Source organism: Micrasema longulum, unplaced genomic scaffold (assembly GCF_059751315.1).
Source record: "Micrasema longulum isolate JH-2025_06_02 unplaced genomic scaffold, ASM5975131v1 h1tg000591l, whole genome shotgun sequence".
NCBI lineage: Eukaryota > Metazoa > Arthropoda > Insecta > Trichoptera > Brachycentridae > Micrasema > Micrasema longulum.
The window spans coordinates 1,890-23,289 of NW_028277787.1; the positions used below are offsets into that span (position 1 = coordinate 1,890).

General features: G+C 32.4%; 1 protein-coding gene across 1 annotated transcript in view; it reads right to left on the reverse strand.

Moving 5' to 3' along the window:
• Window positions 1–256: 256 nt before the first annotated feature.
• The window catches only part of LOC148280344 (uncharacterized), a gene marked incomplete at its 3' end in the record, with an annotated part of 58,799 nt that continues 37,655 nt past the window's right edge, over window positions 257–21,400 (reverse strand). Inside the window, exons 2-4 of the mRNA XM_088228532.1 lie at window positions 19,395–19,511; window positions 17,429–17,575; window positions 257–721 (exon numbers count right to left, since the gene is read on the reverse strand). Of these exons, the coding sequence (XP_088084658.1) occupies window positions 257–721; window positions 17,429–17,575; window positions 19,395–19,511 (729 nt within the window). The remainder of the gene's footprint in view (window positions 722–17,428; window positions 17,576–19,394; window positions 19,512–21,400) is intronic.

Sequence of the window (21,400 nt, forward strand, 5' to 3'; positions counted from 1 at the left end):
ACCATTCGAAATTAGGAATAAATTTGCAGAAGAGTGGGATTCGGACCTCAGATCTCTAATCCACGAGTCCGCAACACTTGCCACGGGATGATAACCCGGTTATTACGAATCATAACATATATATATAGTTTTTCCGGACAAGCATTTAAAACGAGATGATTAAAAACTTTCTAAAATACTAGTAAATGTCCCTTTCGATGTTCTTTTTCTAGCCAAATTATTGGTAATACATAAATTTATGGTCTCTAATTTTTACCTGTTGCTGGTTTACAACCAGTGCTTGATGATGAGCAGCTTCTTGCTCTATTGCAGCAAGAGCAGCAGCCGTATCGTGTCCGTTAACCCCCTGATGCTGCATCTGCACTTGGTGCATCTGTGATTGTTGGTGATTCGTCTGCAGCCCTTGGTGATTCTGCTGTAACGCCTGGTGGTTCGTCTGCACGGCCTGGTGGTTTGTCTGCATCCCTTGGTGGTTCACTTGCAGGCTTTGGTGGTTCTGCTGGATGCTTTGGTGGTTTTGCTGCATGCTTGGGTGGGTTTGGTTGAGGGATTGTTGGGGAGGTTGTTGATGGTTCTGTCTGGGTTCAAGAGACGGGGTCAGGAGTGGCAGAGTCTCCTCGCTTCCGCTTTGAGAAGAGTCTGGGGGAGTCATGTGTTGACGTTGTGTTGAGAGAATTTGCATTTCCCACATTTGCTCCTGCCTGATGTCGTCATTGTAGTCCTGTTAACAAAGAAATATTCAAATTAGTATCAGATTATATTAACAAAGCACTTTGTGGAGCTTTAAAAAAATCAGTTAAAATCATAGAATTAAGAATAGTCCAGAATCAGCGTAGAATCATATTTGAATACATCGGACTGTGTCCAACAATTCCCCCACTTAGACACACTTTCGCCGCGCACATACTTGAAGTCAATGAGTAATATTGCCAGATCGCGAAGAATATAACCATAACACAAATGTAAGGTAAAAAAAAAACAATTTGTTAATTTTTCTAAAATTTACAGTGCACTCGGAAACATTGATTGACACAACAGAGTAGACAAGTAAAGGGTCATTTAATAAGAGTAATTTAATAAATGAACTTTGAACTTAAAATATAAAACAAATTTTATTTTACATCAAACGGATATTTTTATATCATGTTAAACAATATTTGATGTTTGAGATTGTCAAAATGTTTGTAGACAAATGACTGGATTTCACCCCCTCGGGAGTCATTAAGATTAACAAATTACAACAGGGATGGAAATACCTTAAAGAAGGGAATATGGAAGTCTAGGCATTTACAGGGCTTATGACCTGCCATTGGCTAGTTTAAGTGGCCACTTTACACACTGTGTAACATTTACCATTTTGCCTATGTTTGAACATCCATATCTCTTAAATTTTTCCATTTGTTAATTTTAGTAAAGTTAAAGAGCTGAAACCTTTATTGTTGTTAAGTGATTCATCTTTCTGAATTATTTCACATACTAGGCAACGCCTTAAAACTATTTTCCATTTTTTTAACTTCTTCTTGGACCAGTTGGTTGTATTACAATATTTGAGTTTGTCCAAATGTTTGTAGATAAAAGACTGAATTTCATAGGCAAACATAGGCAAAATGGTGAATATTACATAGTGTAAAGTGGCCACTTAAACCAGCCAATGACAGGTCATAAGCCCAGTAAATGCCTAGACTTCCATATTCCGATCTTTAAGGTATTCTCCATCCCTGTTGTAATTTGTTAATCTAATAACAATAATTTTCAAAAGTCTAAAAAACAAAATACAAAACACTTGTGTATATAAACAAATCGATTTTTTTAAATAAATCGAAACAGTCATCAATCATTAAAATGCGGTTGTGTCAATAGATATTTTCGCGTGCACAATAAAATTTTAGAGAAATTAACAGATTGCTTTTTTTTTTTTACCTTACATTTGTGTTATGATTATATTTTTTCCCATCGTGCAACATTACGCGGCGACATCACGAATGCGCGCGGTGAAAGTGGGGCATAGCGGGGGGATTTTCGGACACAGTCCAATGTATTCAAATATGATTCTACACTCCTTCTGGGCTATTCTTAATTCTATGTAGTAATCATTTAACCATAGATTTAACGACTCGTAACGCTACAAACGTTTATAAAACGCAATAATTGGCTGGTGTACGAAATATAAGTTAAAAATGGTATCAAGTTAGCGAACGGATGTTTATAAAACCGGCCCTTAAAGGATCAAGTTTGGAATCGTGGATGTTTGGACGCGAAAGTCAAAGATAAATATGTATTTGTTAATGTTTCCTCTTTTTTGTTTGCTTTAAAATTAAATTGTCGAAAGCTTTTCTAGAATAGCTATTTGACAAGGCAATCAAGATGACCACTCGACTATTGTAGAGTGGGCGACAAAATGTCACGTCTTCCAGCATAAGGCTACAATTACGACAGGAAGTTATCTTTAATTGACTATTAAGAAAAGCGGTTTTTTTAATGTGATTATTGGCAATACAAAAGTAAAGTGTCTGTTGTCAAAATACATTGAACATGTTTTAAATAAAAAAAATATAACAATATTCACATTTTCGTGCAGAAAATTCAATTTCGCTTAAAAAACAAATGATAATACCGTATACTATTGTGGGGTTTATAGTCTATGATCGACGACACACCAACACGTTTTAAATAATTTCAGTTATGAGTCATGGCTCCAAGAAGCAAGTCAGCATTTTCTATTGAATTCCATTCATTAAGCTAGGGTTTCCTAGGACAGCGGTGCCCGTATTTTAACGGCCGTAGTGAACGGTGATGCGGTGGATAGCCGTCGTAACGTCGACTAGAGAGTGGTTTCCTAGGAAAACGGTGTTAAATGGTGTTGATAACACCGTTTTTCGAGGAAACCACTCTGATAACACCGTTTTCCTAGGAAACCACTCTCTAGTCGACGTTACGACGGCTATCCACCGCATCACCGTTCACTACGGCCGTTAAAACACGGGCACCGCTGTCCTAGGAAACCCTAGCTTTACATACTGCGAAACACGAGATCAACATTCTGCATTACATTAACATCGTCCCTATCATGGAGATATGAACAACAAAGGAACGTGGCCTCAAAAGAGACCACAGGGCGTGGTAACACAGTTCAACACAGTCACACAGTTCCAGCATGTAGTTCAAGTGCAGTCTCTTCAACTCATCATTACCGTAACACTCACGCAACACAATTAACTGTTCATTGACCATGTTATAAAAACGCATTAAACAGCAACCTCGTGTCTTTTCTCAATCTCTAACTGGAGTAGGAGCTCTTCTAACTCTCAAGAATCAAAATCCTATACTATAAATACCGATAAAAATATGTGAAATGGATGCGAAGGTTTTCACTGTTATCAATATTTTTTATTTTTTTTGGGCGACACCGTGTGAGTTGGATTTGTTCCGACGTTTCGTATAAACCCAGTAATTACAGTGCACGAATAATAAAAGGGGCAATTGAAATACACAGACACCCAAATAACATAAACAAAGACGACGGGCTGAAATTAAACTCAACATGGTTCCCGGCACTACATACTATAAAAATGAATAAAAATGTGCCTACTGCCGACTGCGACACAGTCCAAATTACTAGTACTTTAACACCCACTTTTTTCTACAAAACACTCAGTTTACCTTGAAGATGGCTACTGCAATGGTAGCCGAAACGTCGAAACAAATCCAACACGCACGGTATCACCCAAAAAAGAAACATATTGATAACAGTGATCGTGAAAACCTTCGGACATATTTACGTAAAAAATACTTTAAAAAAATTCATTGATCGATTTAGACAAGCGCCGTGGCGCAGTTGGTTAGACGGCCAATTGTGAAACTGGCGTCGCGGGTTCGATTCCCGCCAGTTGCAAGAATGAAATCCAAGAAATATTTTTTTCTCAATTGGTCTAAGTATTCTGGTCTATTTTTTAATACCTCCTTCCATATTCCCTCTCTTCTCCTTCTATATTCAAAATCAATACGGATATTGTGGAGAAATGTTTAAAAACGTAACTTCTAAAATAAAATTGTTTAAAAAAATGTCTCCTCAAAAACGCGTCATGTTTGGCTATTGTGACGTCATGATTCGTGACGGTGTTATATTTCAATTTAAACAGTCACAAACAAAGTTCAAAATTAAACCGAATCGTGACGTATTAGGGGCGTGACTAATGCAACAAACCGTTTTCGCGGGAATTCTAAATTGTAAATTTAAAAATACTTTAAAAGTGATATTTCCTCATTGAAGATAACTCTGATAACTTTCCTCTGTAATCGCGGCCTAGTCATTAAAAAAGGTGCTTAAGAACATGTTTTAATTGGAATATACGACACTTCTTGTGAACCAAAAAATAACGACCCTTTTGCAAATTGAGAAATGACTATATTATTTTGTGAAAGTTGCTCCACCAATTAAATTTTGACAGCTTTTACTTAATTGTTATGAATCACTTTTTCACCCTTGACTGATCATAAACCCCATCCAATTAAATTACTTCTGGTCATAGGACAGCCTTTTTAATTTAAAATAAATGAATAATTCATGAAATAAATAATCTGCCAGGGTTATTAACAGCTAAAATCATAACGGTATAATCTTTCGACGGATGTTATAAACGATTAAAAAAATCAATATTACGAAAAAAAACAATTAGGTAATACAGAATACACAATATTTTAAATATCCGACTTTATCCGGTACAAACAGAAACGAAGGCTATTTGAAATGATTTTTTTTATTTGATATTAATTTATGAATTTAAATATTTGCCCTATTTTAAACTAAATTTAAACCCATAACCCTCATCGCATTCCACACACATCTCTTTACATACCACACTCCACACTCTACACTTCAAACTAAAAAAACAATAATAACACCAAGACAAATAAAATCATCTGTAGATACCTGTTCTCATAACAATTTGTTTACACGTTTAAATATTTATACTGTACAGGGTGGTCAGACACTCTAGGAAAAAAAATTGGTACAATTCACTTAGACCGATAAAATAAAGGTCAATCAACTTTAGTAATATGTTCACTTTTTAAAAAATGTTGATTTCCAGCTATTATCAAAATTCAATGCGTTAACTTTGTGGACAAATATTTTGCTAAATATTAATAAACATTTTTATGTGACCAGATACTGACTTTTCTATGTCAACCGATCAAGACTTACCCGTCTCTTCGTCAGGACACCAATTAAACTAGCATGCAAAACCCACTGTATACCATCACCATAGTTGTTGCACAAACACATTAAACTTACACGCTGATTTAAAGGTACATGGTTGGTTTTGCATGTCAGTTTAATTGGTTTCCTGATGAAGAGACGGGTACGTCACGATACCAGTACACATAAAAAAGACGGTAAGTGCTCATTTCTAGATGTTGAATAACATAACTCATACACACACACGAATACAAACGTCACACACATACAATTACGTAAATTCTTTTCTTATATTTTATGTATTATTAGATTTACCGTGGATTTTTAAAATTGGTTCTAATATTCTTAATATATTTCTACCTTTTTTTATGTATTAGCTGTAAAAATCTCAAATAAAATAAAAACATTTATTTCCTAAATTTTTTATAGATCTTGTCAAAGATTGAATAGTTTACTTGAAATCCTTTATTGTAAATCCAGACTAGGGCAAAGAGAAAGAAGAAGGAAAACCTTGTTTTGGTCGGTCACTGTTAACAACGTAACATGTATATTTCAAAAGAAAACAAAAAAAAAATAGATTCATAGCCAAAATTATTTTCCAAAAAACAATTTTATTGCCGATTTGTTTTCAAATTTTAACTACCGATAAATTCGCTGGTAAGCGATTGCTCTTTTCTGTAAATGCGAGTTTCTACAATTGCAAGGCTTTGACTAAGCAATTTTATAGGTCCTTAGCAGAAGGGTTCGCATATTTAATCCCAGCGGAGCCCAAAAGAGGATTTTTACGGCCCTCTACCCGTTAGGAGCGTAAAAACGACCCTTATTTTTTATTTTCATACAATCATATCAGCTGTAATAGAACCCTTCTGAGTGCCATAAAACAGTAAGACAAAGGTATCTTGAAAATAATAATCTTTTCCGTTTAAGGTAGATTTGAATAAAAAAATATTCGTTCGAATAAAATACTGAATATTTACATTCCGAAATTAAAGGTTAGTATATTAATTTATTGTTTCTGGATTTACTTTGCGGAATAAAATTTTAAATATAAAATAAATAAAAACTCTTCTTATTTTTACAGCACACATGATTTTCATATTAATAAGAAAACAATAAGTTTCAAATATTCCGATTTATCTATCATTTGGTGTAAACTAATATTTTTAATTGAATCGGCATTCACTTCGTAACACTTCATTATAAATTATTATGAAAATAAAACTTTGTTATCAGTGTTACACAATTTTGTTCTTTTACAAGAACACAACTTTAGTTTCGGGAGAGCACTCCTCCCATCGACGGGTGATATATTTTATGAATTTATATCACCCGTCGATGGGAGGAGTGCTCTCCCGAAACTATAGTTGTGTTCTTGTAAAATAATAAAATTGTGTAACATTGATAACAAAGTTTTATTTTCATAATAATTTAGGTGTAAACTAAACCAAAATAATTATAAAGCTTATATTGGAAGCACTCACTTTGTGGTTATTCATTATAATAAAATAAATAAAACAACTTGGTTTTTAACCACTATTTTTTTTTCCACCTACCGTTTTCAATTCAAAAAAGCTTCTTCAGCAAGGTTTATGTAACTAATGAATTAATTCCTATTTTATTTTTATCATATTCACTAAATACTACACGTGAACCCAATACATTAAGTCTTTTTTTTCCTTACAAGGGTAGAAATTTGATATCAAAATTTTTGAAGCTTAAAAGGAGAGGACTAAAAAAAATATTGTTTATTAGGTTATTAATTATTTTTTTCATTTTTTTTTAATTTCTGAGATTTCCAAGATGTCTTCTTTTAATATTTTATTTTCAACATAAAGTACTTTTAATCCAGTGGATAATTTAATACATACAATTCCATACACTGGATTAAAAGTACTTCATGTTGAAAGTAAAATATTAAAATTAGACAACTAAGAAATCTTAAAAATTAAAAAAGCGATTCATTTTAAGAAAAAAATAATGAATAACCAAATAAACAATATTTGTTTTGGTCCTCTCCTGTCTAGCTTCGAAAATATTGATATCAAATTACCACCCTTGTAAGGAAAAACAAGATTTAATGTGTTGGGTAGTATTTAGAGAACATGATAAAAATAAAATAGGAATTAATTTATTAATTACGTAAATTTTGACGAAGAAGCTTGTTTGCTTTGAAACTGGTTGGTGGAAAAAAATGTGGTTAAAAACAAAGTTGTTTGATTTATTTTAGTATACTTAATGATAGGGTTGGGTTGAGTTGGTAAGGCGGAGAGGGTTTAGAATTATATGATACAATATTTTCCTTACTCTCATGTCATTGGTGTTTGCCCCAGCGAGGAAACATGTATTTTCAAATACTATATTGAATATTACTTCCTTTCAATTGATTAACTAATAAAATACTTGTATTGTTTTGTAAACACTAAGATTTATTTAATGAGTTTTACGTCACAAAAAGAACTTAATAAACATATTTTTATCAACACTTTTACATGTAAAAACAAAGAAACGACATTTAAGTTTATTAAGTCAATCTCTTTTCAATTTGCTTTTATGATTTATTCAAACAATCTTTATTCTTTATTTACTATGGCCTTTTAAAAATCTGACGTAATGTCGCCATCTTGGTTTTATCTGTTTTACCGTCTAACTGTGAAGCACTGCTTTATCGACAACGCGGAACGCTATAAACTTCAAAATTAAAAGGAATACATTACCTTTACATATTAGATTAAAACAATAAATAAATAGAAAGGTATTTGATTTACAATTATATATTTTTAATACAAATTAAATAATAAACTCTACCGTTCGCATTTATTTTCATTAATTAATTCTTTTGAATGAGACATTAAATAATCAACTGAACTCAAAAAGTTTGAAAATGTTAAATGAGTTCCGAGAAAGTCTCAAGTAAGCTGAAGCTTTTCCACTTTTCGGATCAAGATGCTCCGTTTTCATTAAGGATAAATAATATGGCATGTAGAATTATAAATTAATTTAAGTTAGGTGTATTTATTTGGATGTTTAATATAGTGAATGAATAATAGTGAAACCTGGAGAATTAGATATAACGACTACGATATTTTCAAAGCTCTTAAGTTTTCTGTACACATCAGGTTTAACGGGCTGAGATAGACCGGACATCAGTGGCTTTTTTACAGGTAATCTACAAAAAATGATCATAAATTTGTTTCTAAATATGTACATATAGGGTATATTTAAATGGCAACTTTTTCTTTGGTTCTGTGAACACTATTTCTCTGCTTCAGCTGTAAACAACAAAAGATTTTCACCAATTATCCATCAGATTAACTCAAACAGCAATTTTTATTAACTTCGAGTTATTTTTTTAATTTATTTAATCCAATATAAAATACAAACACAAAGTTAACAAAAATGTTTACACAATAGGTAGGTACATTCAATATATATATACTTTTTATAGATATAGCCACTCCTTTGGCCCACAGGCACGTTCCGGAGTGTCACTGTATTATTTATTTATACATGATTTCACATCAATTGTGTAAAAATTCAAAAGACATAAAAAAAAATAAAAAATGAAAACATACCTACATCAATAAAACGAAAAAGGATTTTCAAGAAACTAAAATTATATTCTTATATTTGAAACAGATTCCTCAGCTTCCTGTCTAGTCTTTTTAGCAAGCCATTTATGTACTCTAGTTTTGAAAATATTGTTTTTTATTTTGTTCGCCAATATGTCTTTGCTTAAAAAGTTGTTTAGCTTAGGGGCCACATAAGTATAATGCCTTTGTCCGTAATTTGTTTTTTTCTTTGGGAGCAGAAGTTTGTCTTTTGTCTTTGCCTAGTGTCGTAAATTTGCTGTCCGTAATTATGTCTGTCAGGATTTTGATGAAAATGTCTTAAAATTGTCTTCATGTATATTTGTCTTATGTCTAGTACTAGAAATTCTGTAAAAAGTCTGTCTGTAGAGTATTGGTAAGGCTTTTTGTTGGCTGCTCTTAGTAAGGCTTTTTGTGCTTTTATTAATGGCTCTAATGTAGTTTTATTTGTTCCTCCCCATCCTATTATTCCTGAACTAATAGTTGACTGTGCCAGAGCATAGTATACATTAATTAAAGTTGCTTTGTTTAGGATGTTTCTAATGTTTTTAAATAAATATATCATTTTTCTTAGTTTGGTTGCTGTCTTATCTACGTGCGTATGTAGCTCTATTTTATATACAGGCGTTACGTGCAAAAACGAGGAGGTTATTCGTCCAGCTATGCTTTACGGATCAGAATGCTGGGCCACGAAGAAAAAGAATGAGCGGAAAATTCATACTGCGGAAATATGGAGATGCTCAGCTGGTTCGCGGATGTTGCCAGGATTGACAAGACAAAAAATGTTTGCTGCAGTTTTGGCGTCGTGCTTATTTCGGAGAAACTAGACTCCGATGGTACAGACACGTCAATAAACGAAGTTGTGGTCCTGTGCCTAGTGTGTTGGACTCACAGATCAAAGGGTGGTCCAAATCTCACTTTACCCCGACTCAATTCCCACTTTCTAATAGTGAGTTATTTACCACTCAACAATGTTTGATTATGTCCAAATGCTTGCAGACTGGCTGGATTTCCTTCCTAGGTTATATTTAAATTAATTAATTGTATACTATGTGGAAATCTGTAATTAGTTCTGAGTTTATACGCTATATCTGTTTGTTTACTAAAAATATGTATGTAGAACTGTTGATTTCCCAAATAAAATAAAATAAAATAAAATAAAATAAAATAAAATAAAATAAAATAAAATAAAATAAAATAAAATAAAATAAAATAAAATAAAATAAAATAAAATAAAATAAAATAAAATAAAATAAAATAAAATAAAATAAAATAAAATAAAATAAAATAAAATAAAATAAAATAAAATAAAATAAAATAAAATAAAATAAAATAAAATAAAATAAAATAAAATAAAATAAAATAAAATAAAATAAAATAAAATAAAATAAAATAAAATAAAATAAAATAAAATAAAATAAAATAAAATAAAATAAAATAAAATAAAATAAAGTAAAATGAAATAAAATAAAATAAAACTGCTAAGCCTCTATTTAGAGGCTTGTCAGCAGGTGGGAAAGAGGGGATATGGAAGGTCTGTCCGGTGGTTTGATTCAGAAAGGTCCCAAATTAAGGAACAGTATACTAGTATGCATATTTGTATGTTTTATACAATGCGCTAATTACAATAAATAAATAAATAAATCTATACGTTATTTTATCCGATCTTCAGCTAGTAAATCCACTGTTTTAAATTGGTTTAAGCCGAAAACAAAACCCATTTGAAACTCGGAAACGAAAGTCGGAGACAATTTATCGAGACGTTTTGGATAGTCCTTACAACTTAATAGACATTTTGCTATTGCAATCATATAAAGGAAAATGGTGTCAGTTAGTGTCGCTAAATCGATTTGAGATTTTTCTTAACAGGGTCATTGAAATTAACAGATTTTTTATTTATTTGGCTTCGTAAGATAATACAAGAGGCACAGCAGTTTGATAAATAGGTATTTGAATAAAGTTCTTCTGTCACTCTTGCCAATTCCTGCTCGATACATAACCAAAAACAAAAAATCGAATTCTCGTATTCCCGATTTCCACACCCCAAAACTGAACCGGTATGATCGTTTAGAGAAATCTTTTTTCAATCAGTATATTAAGTGTCGGCGCTGGAAAACGTGCCTTCATTATTTTAAAAATCGACTTAAAATCGCATAAAAACGTTCGTCATTGTTCAGTTTACACTTTAGGAAAAAAAACTTAACCAGCTAATAAAAAAATGGTTATCAAAAATTTATCAAAAAATATTTTTGAGGGAAAGAAGCGCATGTGGAGAAACTTGAATCATTTTAATAAATGTTATTAAATATTTGACGAGTTTCCAGTCGAGGTATTGAAGCTCATCAGTGATGATAATATTGAGCACTCGATTTCTATTTTTAGTGTTTATATCTGAGAATAGCAATCCAGTCAAAAATGTTAATAAACAAATCATAATACGTGTAACTATCAATGTAGGACACATGGCTTTGTTGAATATGGAGGATTCGTTTACAAGCTCTATAGTTCTCGCGGGGATATATGTTTAGTAGTAAACCGGAAGCAATGCGAGGCACTTTAGCAGCGAGGAGGAGGGGGTAATACTTTCCTGAAAACGCGAAACTTTCAGGACTTTCCAGAATCTTATCGTGCACTGAAGCCCCTTGGAGTATTGAAAGATTCGAGCTGAAAATTTAACTATAAATTTCAAAGACGCCTTTGAAATATTCCAGTGTAAAATAAATGTAGAAAAATTGGAAGCAAAAATCTAAGAAACTATATTAAAAAAATTAATGTGTTTTTTCTTATATGTGTTAACATTTTCGTTAACATATCCAAATGTTTGAGTAGTTCATTTGTCCTTCTTCTTTTCTTTCTATCACCTCCCCTCTTCTCTTTTTTAGTATACTATAATTTTTTTTGTTAATTTTTGTTTGAAATTTTTGAATAAAATGATAAGATTCTGCATAATTACCTAGAATATGTCCATGTACTTGCAATTTTCTCAAACAGAACGGTTTTGGCGGGTATATCAATTGTAAATAATATATGTATATATATATATAAAGTGTCAAATAAATAAATGACAGGTCAAAAGCCCTGTAAATGCCTAGACTTCCGTATTCCTATATCAAAAATGTTTTTTTAGGGAGAAAATCTAGCTTGTCTACAAACATTTGACCATACTCAAAACGTTATTGGTTTTTTTTTTTTATTTATCAGCACGGTTTCATATTTTTGTGCAACTTCTACGGTGAAAGTACACAGTAAAATTTGCTTGTTACTGTAATTAGTGTCCTGACAACAGAAAGAACGGACACGTCTTGAAACCGGTAGACATTGAAAAGTCTTTAAGACCTTTTGTATTTATTTATTTATTAGGCCTGGCCTCGTGGTGTAATGGTTAGCGCATTTGTCGACCATGGAAGAGGTCTCGGGTTTGATTGCCGACATGGTTGATATGAAATATTTATTTAAAATGATGTTTTTACACTAGAACACTTCATAGTTCCTGGACTGGTACCTGGAGTGTAGACTGATCATCTTACCTTCATATAAAAAAAAATGATCAAGATACGCTGCAAATGGTTTACCAATGCAGTGCCCTATGCACCATTAGGTGCGGAAAGGGAATGATGATGATGATGATTTATTATCATATTATATACGTAAAATTATACATTTATACAACGTTGCGTTGACTATCTAACTAGGGTTATTTACCTTGTGCTAAGCCAGTCAAAATTATATATATTTGAGAAAAAGTCATCAATACATAGACGAATAAAGAAAGGTATTAGACATAGTGAAAAACATAGTAAAAAAAATATCTTTAAAAACCTAGTAAAAAAACATGTTTAAAAATGTATTAAAAACTGCACTAAAAAATGTAGTAAAAACGTATTTCAAAACCCAATAAAATACATAGTAAAATCAGAATACATCATACATAAAAATACTTAATAAAATTAATTGAATTTTTTTAACACAAAGTAAATGTATCTAAATTTTATTGCAACAGAGAGGGAAAACCTTTTATTAAGGGAATATGGGAGTCTAGGTATTTACCGAGCTCATTTATTTATTTATTTATTTATTTATTTATTTATTTATTTATTTATTTATTTATTTACGGACAAAGTCCATTATAAACATTACAATTAAAAGAAATTTTTACAAAGGAATAAAAAAATATAAGGAACAGAAATAAGCAGCAAAGACAGATGATAGATTTTTTAGATTAAGTAAAAAGCATAGGCTAACTATACAGATTCTTTAGCTGATTTGTAAAGAAAGACATCCTTACACCATAATAATCAAGATCTTGATGATCGTTCACCCGCCTGATCATTCTGGGCAAAGGCGACTGTGCACCATAATTGGTCCTGTAGTGACCGAGGAAAAGCATTTCATTATTTCTTAGTCTACGGGTGGGAACGTTAAAAAGAATCTTTTGCAAAATTTCAGGGGCATCAATGAGACAGTTCATAATTTTATACATGCAGATTATATCTGCAATGCATCTGCGTTTTTCAAGACTTGATATGCTTAAAAACCTCTCCATATCAGAATATGAATAGTCTCCTCTTTCCAATCCCATCTTCCATGCAATTTTTCTTATAAAACGATGTTGAACTGATTCAAGGCGCTTGATATGAACAGCATAATGAGGGGACCAGATTACAGATGCATATTCAAGAATAGGGCGAACTAAAGAGCAATAAAGTGTTTTAAGTGTAAGCATACTTTGGAAATCAGACGTAGTTCTATTAATAAAGCCTAAAATTTTTAAGGATCTGTTTACTATATTATCAAAGTGTTCCAGAAAAGTTAGTTTATTATCTAGGATCACTCCAAGATCTCTTATAGAGGTGACAATCGAAAGAACTTGGCCATTAAGTTTATAATCAAAAATAAAAGGATGACTGGTTTGAGTGGCACTAGACTTCCATATTGCCATCTTAAAAATGTTTTCCTTCCCTCCGTTTTAATTAGTTTCGAAGACAACGCTGGGCATTGTATTTATTTATTTGTAGCGTTTATTTTGTCGAACTTTATATTATAATTTGAATGACTCCCTAGGGAGGCAGCCTATCTATAAATGTTTGATAAACTCTATCCATATTAATAATACTTAATTTAAAATTTGACCTTATTGGCTCCTGAGGATGTTTCGATATTATTAAAATAAATACGATAAATGTTTATAGAAATTCTAGTAATAATCCCAAAAAACGGATTAACTGAAAAATTCCCTCGAGTATTGACAGTTCATTTCTTTTGATACTTTGACGAACCGGAATCTTACAAAAAAGATCAAATAGGCCAAAATAAACAGAATTTTTAATATTTTCCGTCATTTTGTGACGCAATTTGAAATATTTTCTCTCAAAGATTCAACTTTCAGCTCATAATAAAATATGATTTCAGTGACTTAAGAATTTGAATTTGCACAGGCGCCGTTTTAATCGGTTTGATGTTTTGATTATATATGTATGGTGAATGTACTTGTGTTTTTTATTTATTTAATATGAACAATGATTTGAGTTTGTTTAAATTTATGTAGACAATAAGTGGATTTCCTACAAGGGAGTTTTTAAGATATTTAAAAAAAAACCGTTTTTAAGGAGGGATATGGAAGTACAGGCATTTACAGGCCTTTCGACCTATAATTTGGCTAAGCCAGTCAATGACATTCATTTGTTCATTTACTAACGAGAGAGTGAATTCTCGGGTACAGAAAATGAATGTGCGAATTTCATTTAGATATTTATAATTGTAAGAGCCACAAGCTAAAGAAGTTACTGACTACTTTCTTCAGTGAAATTGGTCGCAGAGAGCCTGAGAATTGATAGTGGCTGTTAGATAACCCTCGCTTGCTCTTATTTGAAATGTGATTTTTCATTTATTTATTTATATACATCTCATGTAGTTTATTACACATTATTTAAGACATAAATTCCGACTCCTTGGCATTTAAAGTCCTGTGTTGAGATGGGACAAGCAATTATATATTTTTAGTTATTTATTGACTTTGAAGATCCTTATTTTACATGGTTTTTGGCAAAAAAAAAATTACATCTTTTACTATGTTTTTTCATTTCACTATGTATTTTAATATGTTTTTTTCAATACATTTTTTGTTTTTATTATAGTTGGATAATTTATATTGCGCTATTTTAGTGAAGACCACCTCTTGAGGTGGTCTTGGGCGCTGTGCCATAAATAAATATCCCATCACGTCTTGCAGCTACAGAACGAATAGACGGTTGTATTTCTTTTCCTCGTTTCCAATTATGATCCATATTGATTATAACAGATAGGAGCTAGATTACAGCACGTCTTGCAGCTACTGAGTGCATGGGCGGTAACTAATTTAGCCCCCATTTACATTACGTTTTAATTTGACAATGAAGTTTGTGAATAATAATAGATTGAAAAATAAAATAAAACTCTTTTTTAGAAAAAGGAGTTAGATAATAACAATTGCAGCTATTGAGCGCATAGACCGTTGAAATTTTAGATTCCATTGACAAAATTTAAGTGTTTTATAGTTAACATATTACAACAGAGTTGAAGAACATTTAAGAGAAGGTAATATAGAAGTCTAGGCATCTACAGGGCTTATGACCTGTCAATAGCTGGTTTAAGTGGCCACTTTACACACTGTGCAACATTCCTGGTCCATGAAGAAGTGTAGAAATTGAAAAAAAACAATATTTTTAGGCGTTCAGGCGTATAAAGGTGAAATAATTCAAATAGATGAATACAGGTTTCACCTTTTTAACGTCACAAACATCAACAGATGAAAGGATTGAAGGAATATAGATGTTCAAATATGGGCAAAATGGGGAATGTTACACAGTGTGTAAAGTGGCCACTTAAACCAGCCATTGATATGTCATAAGCCCTGTAGATGCCCAGACTTCTATATTACCTTCTCTTAAATGTTCTTCATCTCTGTTGTAATATGTAAATATAAACAGCTCCCCAGGGAGTTGAATCCAGTCCCTGTTTACAAAAATTTGGACAAACTCAAAATATTGTTTTGTGCTTGATAACATGTACATATTGAAGCAAGATTACCAATCGTTTTGCAGCTTCAAAGCGCATGGACGAGTAGAATTTAAGCAACTGAAAATTATATCAGTCAATTTACTAAAAAAATAACTAAAAATGAAGCACAGTTTCAACATTATGGTTAACGAAATAAAGAAAAATATCCGAAGGGTAGCTTTTGTAGATTGTAGGCATCTTAGTTACTGCCGGACATGAGGCTGACAGGATGCTTGCTGATTCCTGGAAGATGGTCTGCACATGTGTGCAGTTACTGGGGGATGATGCGAATTGATCCAATGACTAAGTGTCCATTTTTGTCTGAATTGTTTCGTTTTAAGATAGGTACGCAACGTTCCTACTCAATTGATTTTTTTACGTTAATATTAGAAAAATGCGTGTGTGAGAGTGTAGTATAGGGACTAATTTATCGACAATGTTTAAGTATATTCAAATGCTTGCAGATTGGCTGGATTTCATTCCTAGGGAGTTATTCATATTTTATTTTTTGCAACAGAGAGGGAAAACATTTTTGAGAAAGGAATATGGAAGTCTAGGCATTTACAGGGCTTATGACCTGTCATTGGAAAATTGTTTTCAGGCGTTGCCTAGCAGGTGATTTGGTTCAGCCGGATGAATCTCACCCGCATAATAAAGGTTTCAGCTTCTTTACTTCACAAAAGTCAGCAGATGGAAGAGTTGAGGAAATGTGGATGTTTAAACATGGTGAATGTTACAGTGTGTAAAGTGGCTACTTCAACCATTCAATGACAGGTCATAAGCCCTGTAAATGCCTAGACTTCCATATTCCTTTCTCAAAAATGTTTTCCCTCTCTGTTGCAATGAATTTAGATATTAATTTATCGTTTTAAATAAAATTAGAAGGTAGGTATTAATATATTATGTATTTAACAAAAAATAACATTGGATCACTTTCAGTAGCACTGTTGTAATTCATAATGGGGGGTAGTGTTCCAGATAGTTAAATCTGGGTACTTTTGAGTCACAAATTAATACATTCTTGCATGGTTTTAATGTATGCATGTACTGTTATGATTTTAATGTAACAGGCGCACTGTTATTTGAAAGTTTCCGTTGTTCACTACTTGTCACATATTTTGGTAAGAATAAAGTGTGAAACGATGCAATAAAAAAATAATTTTCTTCTTTTTCCACCTTTTGTCTACACATATACTACTTATAGACACAAATTTATGTTTTTTTAAACAGAAAACAGCTTATTTTTAAATTTCAAGTTACAAACAATTGAAAAAGAAACTATATTTCACGCCCAGCTGGAACGGTGGCTGAGCGGTAACTGATTTACTATGTTTCTCACTATGTATCTTGTTTTTACTATGTATTTGACTGGTTTTTACGTGTGTTTTTGACCATGTCTTTTACTATATTTCTTACTGAGTATTTTGTTTATACAACGTATTTTACTCAGTTTTTTACTATGTATTTTACTATATTTTTCCGGTACCGAAAAGGTTAAATATCACAAAAAATATCTATCGGTTTTAAAAACCATGTTTTTTTTAATAAATAAATAATATTGGCACATATTTGAAAAAATAGAACCAAAATAAATGAAAATCATCCTCACCGGAACAAGGAACCTTCTCACTTCAGCCAGGGCGTAGGCGATCCGGGCGTGCGCTTCAGCAGGAGTGGCGAAGGCACTGATCTCCACGTGAAGGTCTTCCGATAGGTGTGAAAACTTCGGGTCTCCACTCGTCCTTAACTCTTCTTCCTGCAATGGTGAAATATCATTGAAACAAGCTGTGTCAAGGGCATGGTTTAAAATTAATCTTTTGATGACTTATATAGTATATAAGCGTCGGAAAAGCTACAAAAATCTTTTAAAATAATTATAATAATTCAAAAAAAAAAAAAAAAAAATGCGGAAAAACAATGTATGATAGGTGCCCTAATGTCGAAATTAGAGCAGAATGCAAGGCTGAGTTAAGCATTATCGACAAAATTAAGAAAGGTCTTTTGCGATGGTTCGGTCATGTGGAGCGAATGAATGATGAAAGAACGGCTAAAAAGATTTATGATGCGAATGTGTCTGGTTGTAGAAGTCGAGGAAGGCCGAGAAAGACATGGCATGATCAAGTACAACAAATTCTTGAAAGTATTCATGTGAAAAGTCGGAATAATCGACGTGCGTGCATGAGAAGATGTATGAATGTGAAGGAAGCAAAGGAAGTGTGCCAGGACAGAGTGGTGTGGCGTTCTATCCTCTCTGCCTACCCCTCTGGGGAAATGGCGTGATGGTTAGTTAGTTAGTTAGTTTATAATAATTAATCCAAATTAATTGTGTGAAGTGGTAACGCGGTCTCACTTTCCTTCATACAAACGTATTTCCGCGTTTTCTACATGGAATATGGTACTTAACCAATGATTTTCTTACACATTAGATATTACCTACTGGCGGGTTGCTATAGTTTTGCTTTTTCAAGAAATGATTTATTATGGGAACAACTTAGGACTACCCAAAAACTAAAAAAAAACACCCAGTTTTATCTGCCGTCTTCAGACGTACGGTATTATTATTTTTCCCTTTCTTAGTGGTAGGGGTCAGTGCTATGCAAGCTCCTGACGTCACTGCATCCTGTGAAAATCTATTGTGACGGGTCCCGTGAATAGTTCTCGTCCTCCATACCCAGGTCTATAAAAAGCCTATCTAGGAAGGCGAGAGTTTACATTTTGCTTAATCTCCCCCTCCAAGCCCAGATCCGCAAAGTATCGGGCTATTAGGCAGGAAGCGAGCTCTTTAACATCCTCAGGTTTAGTTAGTGGTCCCCCGAAGATGAGGCTCCTTTTGTGATGTATAACATCACATTCATCGCCATCGGAGAGAGAGAGAAATAGAGAGAGAGATACTTTTAGTTTTTTATCATCCGTTGACGAAAGGAGTGCTCTCTCGAAACTGAAGCGTTATTGTAAAATAACAAAATTGTGTAACACTTATAACAAATAAATAATACATAATTTAATCTAAACCAAACCTAGATTGTCTATTGAGATTGTTATCTTCCGATGTATGTCTTGATTTCTCGGTGTCCATGGTATTTTATGTGACTGAAATAAAACCAGAACTCTAGACGATTCAGTTTTTGCTTCGATTGAAATACTTAGGTGAAATGTTTTAATGGTTCCATCTTATACTACTGTAGCTATTTTAAATGAAAGACGTTGCTAATACAGATATGGATAGACTTATTTATGGACGATTAATGTTAAATCAGGAGGGCTCTGGTACTGCAGACCCTCAAAACGGACACCGCTGAACAAGACTGTTGTTTCGGTAGCTAGACAAGCGAAGCAGGAGCAGGAAAACGAACAAGGGATTATTTGCTGACGTATAGTTTCTGCAGTTAGCTCCACAGAAAAAAAATATGTACTGGAACCTACACATGGAGGAACAAAACAAACAAACGTCTAGGAGGCCGACTTATCTCAACACAATTTCCAGTTTCAGTTTTTTTACTCGAAGTAGGCCAGATGCCTACCAACTGCTAAGTCCAGGGTTCATCGCAGATTTGTTTTTCATTAGTATATATTACCTTTTGCCTGTCCTTCATAGATCCTCTTCCAAGAACTGCCATTTTGCACATGGTGTCTTCCTGAAGCCTTTTCAGCGAGTTTCCTTTTGGTCCCAGGAGTTTTCCCACGAAATTGAACTGTAACAATAGAAAACATAATTAGTTTAAGGCATCAGCGACAGCACACCAAATATTTTGTTCGATTTTGCTCGATTGTGAAATAATCTACCCTTCTTTATTTACATTTTAATCAAGATTGAAATGTCACTACCTAAATGTTTGAGTTGTTCCTTTCTCTTTCTTCTTTCCATTCTACTACCTCTCCTCTCTTCTTTTCATAGTCAAAATTGTTTTGCGACCGGTGGATCGAGATATTATTATTTTTTTTATTTTTTTATTTTATTAATTTTTCACGCATATAAGGCTTTTACATACATGAAAGTTATATAAAATAGGAGTATGTAAACAACCTAAAATAAATAAAAAAACAATATGTTTATGTTTCTTCATGTAACTGTTGTAATTGGCTTAGGTCGTTTATATATATAATAAATAAATAAATATAAAGCAACAAAAGATATATTATATGTATTTTTTCATTTTTTATTTTTAAATAAGCTAAAAAAATACAGTTTAAGGTTTAAAGTAGCTAGGTACATATTGTTATAAAATACAATATGAACAGAATGTTAAGTTTTATTTGATATTGAACATATACATTGATATTTAAAATTTACAAGACTCGCGTTAAAGACATCGATGAATGAATTGATGATTCATACTAATAATTTTTCATTAGTTATATTCGAGAAAAACTAATGTTTTTTTATTTTTTTAAATTGTTTTGAAGTCTTGAGGATATATTGTACCCTGTTTTGTTTTTGGTATAAATTATTTGAATTTCATAAAATGTGTATTAATTTTAAAAGGAGCATGTGACAAGCATGCTGAAATATGTGTATCAATAAGAGGTGGTAAAAAAAACAGATATTCTTCCAAAATAGCTAAAATAGTTTTACAAAATTAAACCGAAAAAAACAGTTGTTTTTTAGAAATAGCTGCTAAAATCTGTTTTCAAACTATTATTACGAAGAATAAAAACTCTGCGAGATTTTAACAAGCTGTTTCTCTCAGGATTTAGAAATGTGAAACTGTTTGTTAAATAACAGTTTAGGGTAGTGAGGCTTGAGAACAGTAACAGCTTAATAAAATTTTGTGAAACGGTTACATCAGTGGCTTGTACTTTTTTTCTTACGCTGCTCTAAACAGTTATTTAAAAAAAGTTTCACGGAACAGTTTGATTTGTGATACAGTAACTGTTATTGCTTCTCCTTTTAAATAACCAAAATGCCCATCTCTAGTATTAGAGCATCATCAGGTGAAGGTTAGAAAATGATGGTGATGATAAAACTGAAATATAAAACCTTAAGCTTCAAAAGGAAAAACCAATTAACTCTTGGCGTATTTTTTACCCCTTTTCAAACTTTTTTAATCGCTATAAAAAACAGGGTTACGGTTACCATAAGGTAGTGCGTAAGTACCGAAGAGTTAAGGTGTTTTTTGTTGATAATAAAACATTCAAAGGTCGTAAAGACGAGGTGTCTTCTCTCGGTTGTTCCAACCTTTCTGGATAAGGGATGAATCATTCAACCTTGTATTCTGCATGCTATATATATTCAGGCCTGTGGACAGCGTACACATATATAAAAATAAGGGTTGGTTTTCAGGGGAATTTTAGAGTGGGAAGTTTCAGAAAGATAAATAAAAGCTTGCTCAACAAAGTAAACGAAAGATATAAATATACAAACATCTAAACAGAGATGAAGAAAAAACTGTGAAGTGGACGAGTTTTGTACCACATAATTAATTTATTTTGTTTTGTAAATATATTGCGTAAATAAGTATACATATTTAAATGCAGGGAACTAATGAATTTGTCAATTAATACAAAGCGTCCTCTGGTTAAGATCGTCTCCATCTAACATGGCCCAGCCTGTTCTAAGATGATTTTTTAAAATCTTTTAAAT